The sequence below is a fragment of the Pagrus major genome, chromosome 3, assembly GCF_040436345.1.
Source record: "Pagrus major chromosome 3, Pma_NU_1.0".
Taxonomy (NCBI): Eukaryota; Metazoa; Chordata; class Actinopteri; order Spariformes; family Sparidae; genus Pagrus; species Pagrus major.
In genome coordinates, this window is record NC_133217.1 from 20,757,898 (window position 1) to 20,770,705 (window position 12,808).

The window sequence follows — 12,808 nt, forward strand, 5'->3', positions numbered from 1 at the left end:
CAAACTAATGTTACTGTATGACAGATGCATTAGAAAAGTCAGCAAACAGCTTCATTTTTATCCAGATTTTCCATCTACTGTATTAATTCCAAAATGTTTTGTCACATTACTTCTCAGATGATTTAGTGTGATAACTAAATCACATGGCTCACTAGTTTTCTCTATTTAACATTAGCAAAGTGAACAAAGATAGCCTAGCCTACTGAAGGCCACAGGGCATGCAGTGGGTCAAAGTAACAGTGTATTTTATGAAGAAACAGCATGTTCAGACCTGGTATAAACACTGTTCTGAACAGAATGGATCAAACACTGTCTGACTTCTATGTGAATAACCATAATGCAAATTAAACATGTGGGATCTCTTAACCTGCCAATGTTAGCAGCAGGTGTTTGTGAACACTTTGTGAAACTTTGCTATGACAAATTCTAAATTATTCATCCGTTTTTGTAATTTGGGTATTAAATACAATACATTAAGTTGTTTCTTTCCTTGTAAAAAGTGAGTTTGTAATGGCATCGCTGTACCAGCCTGTCTGTTTCTGTGTCTAAAGTGCGTCTTCCAACATATAGCAGCTGTTTGAACATAGTTTATATATGATAAATGAAAGAACATTTAAAAAATTGACAAACATGTCAAATTTTACAAATATGGTAAACTGTAACTAATATAGACAACTTCTTTGACACCTGTGGAGAAAGTCCCCAGACTCTCAATTTTGTGAGTATATTTTATGAGAAACTTTGTGAAATGCTATCTACAACAATTTCTTAAGTATTTGGGCCTTCTTGTTAATTCAGCAAACGTTCTACATGAAGATATGTCTTTATTTGTGTAAAAAACATTGTCTGTTTGTCCCTGCAATGTAGCCTACGTGTTAATTTGCATATAGTGAGGGGGAATGAGATCCAATACATGTGGTCAATCTAGACGCATGTCGAGATGCATTTAATGTCAGGTGTGAACTGAAGGACCCAGGAGCTGTCCACTTGTGATCAGAGCACTCAGGACAGATGTTAATACCAGGTCAGAATTACCTCAGTCTGTTAATTCTCGTTTCTCTCTAACGAATAAATAACAAGAAACAGAATTACACAAATCACTAATATATGTTTAAAACAAATTAAAACACGTTGTCCACCACAATTCACTGACTGAAGTGTATTTTTCAGCTGTTAATTCTCCCATTCAGTACTTATCTTGGTCACAATTCTCTAATATCCAAATTTCGTTTGTACAGCTGGTGTGTTCATGTTAAAAAACAAATACCGGCTGACATGCAGTCATCAGATGTTAAATCTCACATATTAATATAAGCCTAAACAATCCAGCATCAGTCAGGCTCTAATTTAGGTCATCATGGGATATTAAAACTCCCTTTTGAAAACCATACTGATGTAGCTAGAAAGAAACAATTAATGAAAATCCCCCTAAACCTCAGACTGGACATCATGCCACAAACTGAACTGAATATTAGAAACTGTCAGGGTAAAATAAAAAAGTTGGCATCATTTGCTTGGTAAATGTTGAGGAAAAGTGAAGTAAGGTATTGAAAAAGTATTATTTCTAAATCTGATACAGCAATCCAGGTGTTGTTTTGGCACTGATTAAAAAAATGTTCCAACTAAACAAAACACACTGATATGATTCTCTGAGGTGGTGATGACTGGGTGAAATAACAGATTTTTAATTAAAAGCCAATATCAGATTAGATGAATTTATCCTGTCTAACACAACTCTACACTACATGCAATACAACACACTGCACAAGTCACACACCATGCACGGTGATGGTGCTGAGGCATGCAGGCCACAGCGGGTAGTGGTGTTTGACTCAGGTGTGGTCAGGTTAGTGCAGAGGTGTATGGTGGGCTCAGATGATGGTCTTGAGCTCCTCGTCAGTCAGCTGGTTGACCGCCATGATTTTTGTCAGCTGCTCGGCATACCTTGCCTGGTCCTGCATGAAGTGTGGGATGCGGACGTTCTCCATCTGAGCCAGCGCTTTCAGGCGGTCTACATCTTCAAAGGACACCTGAGCCCACAGAGAAAAACAAGAGACAGAATTAGCAACCTGCTGCACTGCAAATCAAAAATCGAAAATCAGCATGAACCATCAGAACCACAGTAGAAATGGTACAGCAGTAATGAATTATTTAATAATTCATTTAAACAAGACTAAGAGTATACAGCCATGCTAGAAGCCCTGTTAGCTCAGTGGTGCTTTGGGCTCAGTGCGAATGACAGCATGTTAACATGCTCACTATGACAAAGGCTAATGACACTTGGTGATGTTTCACATGTCATGATTAACATTGTTCTAATTTTAGTTTACTGTATTAGCGTGCTAACATTAACTATTAGCACTAACACAAAATATAATTAAGAATGATGGGAATGTCTAGCAGGTATTTGGTCAGAAACAAAAGTATTGGACAAACTGACATTTTGATCTGATGATTATCATCTGAACAGAAGTTATTAGTGAATGTATCAAACTCCATGGCTATCCATGTCATCATTTGCTAACTCTCTTTTTGTGTATCCCGTCCTCAAACCACTTATGTTATTAAAAACACATCACTTCTTACATCACTTTCAACATTAACAGCTGGAATGAGAACCTTGTTTAATCATCAGTGTCCATCTCCTCTGAAGAACATGATCTGTTCCCTCCTCAGAGAAGTTCTTATATAAGCCTCATTCAGCCTTGCTTTCCATTTATTTCACTCTATGTCTGAACTGTTTACATCTTCTGTGTAGTTAACCTTTTACTTCATGCAGCTGTATGTCACAAAGCAGATTGTTCTGCTGTTACTAAAGGAAACATAACTGACTGGTTAAGTCAGATAAAGAATGAATGCACCTTCCTACAGGACACTGTCAGCACAACACTGAGGCCCAATCTGCTGCTTGGATACAGAGAATCCATCATCATTGTTGTATGCTGGACCTGAAGATATTCAAGAGGAGGCTGTACAAATGACAGCCTTTGGTTAATGAATGCATCCAGAAAAGATGGAGAGAGAAGTGCCTGACATCGGAGGGTATCAAGGAAACCAGTTCACTTAGTATTTCCAGCTTTGTGGGCTGTTTTGTGCAGCGCTGTGGAGATAAATTCAGAAAGAACAGGGGATGGAGTACAAGATCGGCAGGTTGATTGGTGTGACCTCAGCAGTTATACAGATGTCGTACTGGACCGTTGTGATAAGTGCTGTGCAGCTTCTTTTCTTTTGCATGTCTATTTATTCTGTTTAAACCCAGTGTTGTATTATACTATTTTTAGGAATAGTTTGTAGGGTGGCAGTGTAAGATTGCTTTAGATCCTCCAGAGCGTTGTCAAGTCCAAAATTCGAAATTTACCAAAACAAACAAACATATAATCATTTCAACAATTCACATGTTTTTATCAGATGAAATATTCTGCTTCAATCCATATTTTGTTAATGTTAACCCTTTTAAAACTAACATTTTCACTGTGGTAAAAACTGTTTAATCTCCTGCTTGCTGCACACAGTATGAACAGAACTAGCAGCAATCTAACAGCCCTATTAATCATATTTATATAACCACATTAACAAAAAGTCTATTTTAGCTCTTACATTGTTATAGTAAATTTACAAGTTGTTACAAAAATATATGTATATATATCATATTATGTATCCATCAAGACATCATCACTTTCATACCAATGACTGTAGACAGATGCTGAAGAAGTTGCCAGTTTGGAAGCATTGTAAGATTACTGAGAATGAACCCAAAATATAAGCCTGAGGGTGTGATTATTACCACTAACCCTAACCCTAATATTTGATGCTTTTATAGGATTAACCTGGTGCCTAGATGTAGTTATGTTGACAAAGTTAGTTGACAAGTTATAATCATTAAATATTCAAATCAAATATTCAATAAAAAAAAGACCAACTCATTTAACTCTTTCATTCAATTTGAGGATTTTGTTTGAGTAGTACAATGACACACATTCACAGCTCTATTCGAAAACCTCAATATGAGCTTCAAATTTAAACAAAATGTAATTTTGCACAGCCCTACTGAAATGAGTTTTCTTTGCAGGGTGTCTGGGCTCAGTCCTAGAGATAGAGTGAGGAGCACAGATACCCACAAGGTGCTCAGAGAAGGACCGCTGGTGCTTCACAATAAATAGAGTTGAAGTAGTTGGGGAATTTGATCACGTCCAACTAGGAAGAGACCCTGGAACAGGTCAGGGGACACATTGGGATCCCACAGGAAGATCTAGGATGTGCCTAGGAAGAAGGATGTCTGGGCCATCTTGCTTAGCCTGCTGTTACTGAGACCAGGACACATGATGTAAAATGGATGGAAAGTGAGTACCATCCCAAATTTAGCATTCGTTTGGGTGTCTTTGAAGCTATGTGCATGAACTCAAAATGAAGCACGTTAAACTGTGTTTCATTTGGGGAGGAGAGGCTGGCTCAGACAAATAGTCATCAGTCTTCTGAAAGGCACACCTTTGTAGGCTGTCCTACAAAGAAGGTGGCCCCACAAATAGAAAACTGTGGCTGAATCCAAAGGTTCAGCCCTCACTCGCAGACAAGTGACTTTTTGCTGGATTCCAGAACACAGTATCACAGATGCTTGTAAGGGTCTGCCAGTCTGAGGGGTAGACATTTGGATTCAATGGCAGGGAGAAGCAGCCACATGGTGGAGGTCTAGTCAACATGCTTGATTCAGGTTGTGAATGACATATAATAAAAAGACTCACGTATGGATAGCTGAGGCAGCAGTTATTCATCTACTTCTGACCAGTGAAACAATAAATTGACTAATATCATGAGACAGATAGAGTAAAGCTGCATCACCTTTCCTAAAGCCATCAGCAGTGGGAAGTTGATCTTGTCTCTGTATCTCAGGATCTTCAGGATACCATCCAGGTAGACCTGGTCTTTACTGAAGCACCCTGCATATGAGAGTCAGAAGAGAAGTTTGACAAGTATGAATTTTAAAAGGGTAATAGTATCATTCTGAATGATAGTTTGAATGTATCACTTGTGAATCAATTCAGGTTACATTACACGTGTCTTAAACCCTGTTTCGGGACATAGTGACCTGGTTGTGCTGTATCGATCTGGCCTCTCTTGGCTCGGACACAATAGTCCCAGCGGGTGTTGGGGTCCTGGACGAAACGTCCCAGATTGTGGAAGAGCTGAGAGAAGGACATGTGGCTAGCCTGGTAGACGGTGTAATAGAGCAGGGCGGCGCGCCACAGTGTGGGGTCTTTCCTGAACAGGACACTATGGATGCTGGCCAGGCCCTCCTCTGTGGGGTTCAGCGGCTTCAGGTTGTGCTTCTTCCTGCCCAAACTGCTGCTCCATGGCTGGTGGCAGTTGTTGATGCCACGGAAATAATGTGTGCCTGGTGGACAGAGACAAGAACCATTTATATAGTTGTCTTTGTTTGCAGCAACATCAACTAGATCCATGCAATGGTTTACTGACACAGTGTATTAATAGAGGTGTGGAAACATCTCGATTATAAGATGCATCGCAATGCGGCTGGGAAGATTCTGCATCGATGCAGAGACAGAACATAATCAAGAGTCTGCAAATTATGTTGATTTTTTCAAACGGACATCTTGGGGCACATGTCAGATTTTTTGGAAGTTGCTGGGAAGCATGAACAAGACAAGACCAACGCTGAGTTCTAACTAACTGGAGCAGAGCTGAGGAGCTGACCTGAGGAGTTAGCCCTCCTCAGGTCAGAGGAATAAATAATCAGTCTACATCAAACTGGAACAGCCGTCTTTGAACAGAGGAGGTGGCCTACAACATTACTTATTACACCTAAAATGCTGTACTGAGTTCCCTCCCCAGACAGCTTAACAACCATTCACACCTGAGCTCACCTAGCCCTAGCAACCCACATGAAGGCCAGTTTGACCAACGACCCACAAGTGGCTCTAACGACTCTAAAACTCAGAGCTCACGTGTCCTTAACGACTCTGTAAGGACACTCCCACACAGAGTTTAAAAGCCTGAAACTCCCCTCCAGTTAGTTAGAACTGAGGAAGCCTCTTGGATGAGAGGTGAAACGTCTTCAACAAACTGAAACACGTCCAGTTGCCTACGATACAGCACTTAGAATTACCATTAAGCCCTGAACGACTGAGAACCTTCATCAACACTTTGTTTTGTAATGTTTATGTATTGAAAAGATTTTATTTTGTAGACTGCTGTAGTCTGACTATTAAAAGGGATTTCTGAAGTAAAGGGGAATTTAAATGATGAAAAAGTATCCATGTGCAGTGATATAGATCATTGAGGATGCCATACGCTGAGATGCATCGAGGTGCATCGAGAATCATTTTGTATTTCAATCGTTGACAGCTGAATCTTAATGGAATCGAATCGTGAGGCCAGGGAAGATTCACACCTCTATGTTTTGATAGCAATAACAGTCAGTCAGCAGATATTGAAAGGCAGCCAATCACGTTGTAATGTCTCCTGATGTACCCACCAATCTCATGCCTCAGCATGCCTTCCAGCCAGTGCTCTCGGGCAGTGGAGATGTTGATGGTCAGTGTGGGCCTGCTGTTCACCACCGTCATTGAGGCTCTGGACAGAAGGTCGTCTGTCACCTGGACTACAATCTACCAACACACATATAACCCAATGTTACTTTTTTGCGGTTAATTTCTTTATGCATTTTCCTTCAAAGGTGTCATTTGTAAGAAATGGCCAGAATTCAAAGATCGCTCCAAAACTATAAGGGGCAGTATAACTGAAAACTGCTGCTCACTATAATCTTGCTGTAGCTGTCTTTAGCTGTAGCTACTAGCTGCTGTTAGCAAGTAGTTCAGTGGGCCTTGGAGCAAAATGTTTTTAACTTTTTTAGTTCAGTTTGAAGACATAGGATACAGTATGGATGTGATTTACAGCAACTCTGATCAGGACTATGGCTCAAGGGACGAAGACACAGCAGGAGGGGACCGGGGAGGCCTGAAGCTGCAGAGAGCTTGAAAACAGCATATAGAAACAGAATATTATGCAGCTTACTCTGTGAATTGATGATTTATTTCAACCAAACCAGAGGTGATATGGAAAGACAAACCAAGACTTTTTTGCTGAGTTTTATTTTGATAATGTCACCAATCATATACATATAGCTGAAAGAACAAGAGCTAGCCCACTATCACCTCTCGAGGTACAAAGTGGTATTATGAGAAAGGATAGGCTAGCAGGTTAGCATGCTAACTTAAGTAGACAACTGTAGTTTTCAACACAGTACAGAGACCTCTTTGACATTATGTCACCACTGTTGTTTCTTCACACTCTGCTGATAATTTTTATTTTTAATTTTTAATTCAGATTCAGATATACTAAAAATAATATACTATACTGTACTATACGAAAATGGACAGGAATGTAAATAGATGGGCAGGCAGCAGATGTGCATGTGTTCTGTTTATACTGCATTACGTGTCTGTGTAGAAGAAGTTTTTTTGGTGGATTTCTCCTTCAATGCATTAATGCCTTTGTATTTCTTTGCATGTGTATGTCTAAACCCATTAGGGCTTCACCAAGCATACACAAGGTGCGGGTATATGTGGTGTAATGTGTTCAGTGGAACATTATTAACTTGGTGATGTAACATGTATTCCTTGATGGTTACATAAATGGAGCTCTGCACAAGCAAACTGCAGGATGACTTCGGTGAAGTGGCAGCTTTTTGCAAGGTCTTACTTTTCCCTGGAGCTTATTCACTTTGATGCCCTGTTGTCTGCTCCTCCGTCACCATGAAGTACAAATCCACCATGACACAAACTGCAGCTACAGGAAAATAGCAGGCTCCAAATTACAGCCTCTTAATGACATTTTGTTAAATCCTGTAGAGTGAGAACTGCCAGAGCTGTGTTGTTTGTCATTGTGTTTAAACACAAACCGTGGAAAAATTAAAACTACAAAACCATGAGTGTGCAAATAAAAAGCAAGCATCATCAAATAAACTGAGTTGCCTCTCCTCATACCTCCCCCAAGCAGCCTTCTTTCTCCATGTATTTCTTGACGTTGTGCCAGATGCGACTCTTGGTGAGGAGGTTGCCCCCAGTGACCTGTTCAAACATCTCATAGCTGCCATATCGCTGCAGGGCAAGCTCCATGATGTGCACTGCCTGCAAGAGATGTGATATTAAAAATGTTAAATCTGCCCATGACTTTCTTTGACATCTTCTGTTGTTGATGCTCTGGACAGATGGATGGTACTTGGCAATGTTTCACTTTGGTGCATTGAAGTGGAAGCAAGAAATGACTACTCAGGGCACCTCACCCTGTACATCGCTAAAATGAAGTCAAACATGCAAGAAACACATCAGGTAAACCACAACTTATTTGGAAGAGAAAACAAAGGCAAGCAGCATTTTTACAGACCAAATATGTGATGTGGAGAAGCTGGTGATAATTGAACATTCCTCTTCATCCTATGGGGTTCCTCAAGGTTCTTTACTTGGTCCTGGCTCAGTTCTTTTTAGGGATGCACATTAAGTATTTTTTCAGCTGATATTGATAAGCAATAATGACCTTCTTTTCATGGCTAACAATGATAAAATAAACAACAAGACAATGATAAAACAATAACTTTCCTTGTATTTCAAAAAGAAGTTAATTATCTGTAGTTTATGCACACCTGCGGGTAAGAGAGGCTAAGGTGTAGTGAGCCATAATGGATGAGTTAATGTTCCATAGCTCCAATAAGATTTGTTGTGTTAAAACAAAGACCTTTTTCTTCTCGAAACCCCTGTAGAACATGTATTGTACATTTTTACAGTGTTTCTGTATAACTTTAGTGTAGTCCTGCTTGACATTGAATGAATTCATGTTGAATATTATTTTACATTAGAAGGGCTGCTCCACATTCCATGAATTATTATTCTATATTGTGTATTATAGCATTTTCCTTGACAAATGCCAGCAAACCAATTTACAGTCCACTTTTAAGGTCAACACAGTGAAGGAAAAGATTACAAACTAGGTCAGACTCCAGGAAAAACAAAACACAAGCATCATCCACAGGATCGTTTTACTGCATTTCCTGTTGAGCTCACCGACTCTTTCCTTGCTTTAGCACCTGTGTACTTGTGTTACATAAAGAGCCTGAAACAGAACACCACAGGGCTGTTTTCCTGTTCACTGGAAATACATCTTGTACCCTCATTCACTTATATATGGGGTGATTGATCAGATCAATAATTGGATTTCTCCATGTACTCATACTGTTCATGTTGATTCAAGACGTGCACAAAGGCAGTTTTAAACTAATGCTCCTGTGCGTCCACTTTTACTGAGACAACATACTCACCCTGCAGCAGCTCTGATCAGCCCTGATGCTAAACAGCTTTGGCAGCAAGTCTAAGCGATCACAGTATCCTACCTGACTGCTGGAATGTGGAGGTTGGTGAGCTCAAACAAGCCAGCTCAGCACCAACCTTGTGCACTGAGGACATCGCTGCAGATGTAATGAATGACCTTTCACTGCCTCTGGGCCAGATATTGGTCCACCTTTGCACTTACTGACTGAGTGTACTTTCTTTTTGAGTTTGAGGTTATTCTCTGATACTTTCAAAGACCAATAAATGACAAACCTGTGTTTGAGATTAGTAAGAATTAGTCCACAGGTAAAATTTACCAAGACCTTGCAACCCTGCTGCTAACCTCAGGTTATGCAGGTCTGACATTTCAAAATGAAGGGTGAACAGGGTTTCTGAACAAAGTGCTTAATATGACCATGTAGTAGAGACTGGTGAAGCATTCTAACCTTTTTAGCCATAAATACTGCTTTTAACAAGCACAAGCATGAAAGTGGTGAGATAAAATCAAATTAGTAAATTAAAAACAAAGCAAAACAAAACAAAAAACCCAAAAAGGAGGTGTGCAAATGAACAGCAGAGTTGATCATTCTCAGTGGGTTCATCCCTGTGACTAAATAGAGAACATAGAAAATACAGAAATGTAAATAAATATAGATAATAATAATAATAATAATAATAATAATAAATATTGATATGTGCAACTTAAATTAAAAATAAAATTGTGTTCAAAATAGTGAGTCATTTTATTAAATGTATTTTTATGTTGTTTACTACCATAAAAATACAAAAGACTTCAGCCCGTGTCTCCAATGACAGCTACAACTCTGTCGCAGAGAGTTACTGTAGGAAATCACTACTATTTCAGCACCTTCAACCACATCAAATATTCAGTTTATAAAGAATACATTTTTCATGTAAAACAAGTATAGGCTGTGATGACATGTTCAGTTTGTTTTGTCAGTCTTGCCCTCACTATCCCTTTTCTGCCAGGTTTCCCAATCCTTACGCACTGCTGATTATTAGAAATGTTACTAATAACTACTCAACATTAGTTTAATGTTGTTAAACTTTATGCTTTGAGGTTGCTTGCTATGATTGTTGGAACGTATCACATAGCTGCTTGCTAGAAGGACTGCCAAGACACATAGTATTAAACATTTCAACATAAGGTATTTGTTGCAGATGTTATTTCTCTCACCAGGTCAAATGAATCAAACCAAGGGAACTAGACTGTTCCAAACACAAACACACCCTTACCTGTGTCAGAAAACGATCTGAGGCATTGTTGTGCCTCGCCAGGACCAGTACGGATACAGGGTTGTTGTAGTCAAACTGTGGATTGTAGTTGAAGTCAGACTTAAAAAACTTGGCCTTCTCTCTGTCAACATTAGATGGCTTGATGGCTGTAAGAATACAGAGCTTCTTGGCATTTTCCACTTCCCGTGCAATTGCTGCTTTGTGCAATGAGGGAAGTTTAGTACGAGGGGAATTGGGGATGCACGTCTTCCTGAGCTGTGGTACTGTACGAGGGGTAAGGCCCATGGAGCTGCCCACTACTGTGATGTTCCGTGCTGGTTTTGGGAGGTTGGAGTTGCTACCTGAGAGGAAACGATTTGTATGTGCAGGTTTCCCACCACCTTCTGGAGCACGCACCTTTTTAGGTGCCATGCCTGGACGGTTTCTTTTGCTTAATGTGGTGCCACATTTCACTGATGTTTTTGGCCTCTTGAACGGTGACTGCTTCGGGCTCTTCTTCTCCTCTTCCTCAGCCTGCAGCAGGACATTCAAGCTGCTGGAACCAGTGCTAAAAAGGTCTTTGAGGACACCTGAAGAAATCTTCTCCAGGTAAACTTGGCTTGGACTCAATGCCTTGTCAGTAGAGTTTAAGACATACTTTTTGGACATCTCTATTTCTGGCCAGCGGAGTCTTTCTGAAAGACGCAAGATGAGAGAACAGTGAGTGTGTTTGCTGCTTACTTAAGAATCCCCTGCACGTGTGGATCTTTTATAGATAGCTTGATAGACTAATCCTCTTATCAAGGCATGATAAAATTAGATCTATTTCAAAGCCAAGTTTAAAAAAAACCAAGGTACTAAATAAATGATCTTTTGATCTGGGTTTCTACAGTCATCATAGAGTCATCTGACTTAAATAAATCTTATTTTGGACTGTTATGTCAGCAGTCAATGGCCATGCACTCTTCAGTTTTGTCAGTCGGTATCCTGCTATCACAGAGGAAATTACTCTCATCATGTCTCCAGAGACTGACAGTACAGCAAAGAGTCAGAGGGCAGGGCAGTGTGATTTCCAGTAAGGAGACCTGGAACATCATCACAGTAAGAGCAGGCTCTCTGTTCGGACAGGAGCACTGAGACGGAATCCACAAAATAATGACCTCAGCCTGCTCCTTTGGCTGCTCACTGACCTGCTCAGCCACCAAATCAAATACTATCATCTAACACATCAGCTGGGTATTCTGTCTCGATGGATGTGACAGATCAAACTGTAGGCTAAAAATAATCTATTTAAATAATAATCATTTATATCTGCTGTATACTGGTGTGAAAGTTTTACAAAGTAAATTGAAGACATTTTTAATGTAATTCAGCTGCACAACATCCCTATCTCCTCCATCACATTAACCACAATATCAAAGCTCTAATGTTAATTCAAAGCATATGATTAGCATTTAGCATGATTAGCACTTATCAGCCTGATTAGCAGTGATCAGCATAATTTGCAATTATCAGCATGTTTCAGCACTGAGTGAGCTCACCACGAACCTGCCTGTCAGACTGCTGTGAGTCATCGCAACAGAAACGCGTAGGATAACATACAATGTAGTGTATATCTAACACAATATAAACGGAGAACGATTATTAAATGTATGCTTTACTTAAATATATTTGACTTGCTAATTGCTTATTTTCCCCTAGTAATACTAAGTTGTTTTTTTAGCTAGCTGGAGCTCACATGTCAACTTACCACCTTTAACGGAGCTAGTGACCACTGAAGGTAACTAACGGTAGCTGGTGTCGCATCAGTAGTTGTAAGCAAAGTTGCCATCATTACTATTATTAGGATATTACACTTAGTTCCTGATATGTTATTAAGCTCACACACAGTCACGTTAAAATAAGATAACACAAGAGAAATGTAATATTACCTGTCACTTTTATCGATTCCAGCATCCTCTGTTAAGATCTATGTAAATCTAGTTTACCACAGTGCTGTTCAAAGAACAACGTGACAAACGTTATTTAGCAAGTTAACCTAGCTATATAAGCCGGCCAATGTTCTCCAAATACGAACAGGAAAGCGAGACACCTGCGTTGACTACGTATTACGACACGCAAAAAATATTTTTAAAACATTTTCCTGGCTAACAGCTGAGCAGAGCTGAGCTTCACCGCGCCGCCTACACCGAGCCACAGCCGACTTGAACTGACAGGACAGATCCGAGGCTGTC

The 12,808-nt window shown here is 39.8% G+C and overlaps 1 protein-coding gene across 1 annotated transcript; it reads right to left on the bottom strand.

Annotated features, from left to right (window-relative positions):
* Positions 1 to 1,871: 1,871 nt before the first annotated feature.
* matcap2 (microtubule associated tyrosine carboxypeptidase 2) lies at positions 1,872 to 12,530 on the bottom strand. Its single transcript, XM_073463558.1, has 7 exons — positions 12,506 to 12,530; positions 10,596 to 11,269; positions 8,001 to 8,144; positions 6,491 to 6,623; positions 5,084 to 5,389; positions 4,837 to 4,934; positions 1,872 to 2,030 (listed from the first exon to the last, which is right to left on the bottom strand). The coding sequence occupies exons 1-7, from the start codon at positions 12,528 to 12,530 to the stop codon at positions 1,872 to 1,874; spliced, it is 1,539 nt and encodes a 512-aa protein (XP_073319659.1).
* Positions 12,531 to 12,808: the final 278 nt, after the last annotated feature.

Bases quoted from the DNA above. Each gene is read 5' to 3' on its own strand.
- matcap2 (XM_073463558.1), bottom strand. From the start codon at position 12,530: ATGCTGGAATCGATAAAAGTGACAG. The intron at 11,270-12,505 runs GTAATATTACAT...TGCGTCTTTCAG, and splicing joins GGAATCGATAAAAGTGACAG to AAAGACTCCGCTGGCCAGAA. The intron at 6,624-8,000 runs GTATGAGGAGAG...GTGTGTTGGTAG, and splicing joins AAGAAGGCTGCTTGGGGGAG to ATTGTAGTCCAGGTGACAGA.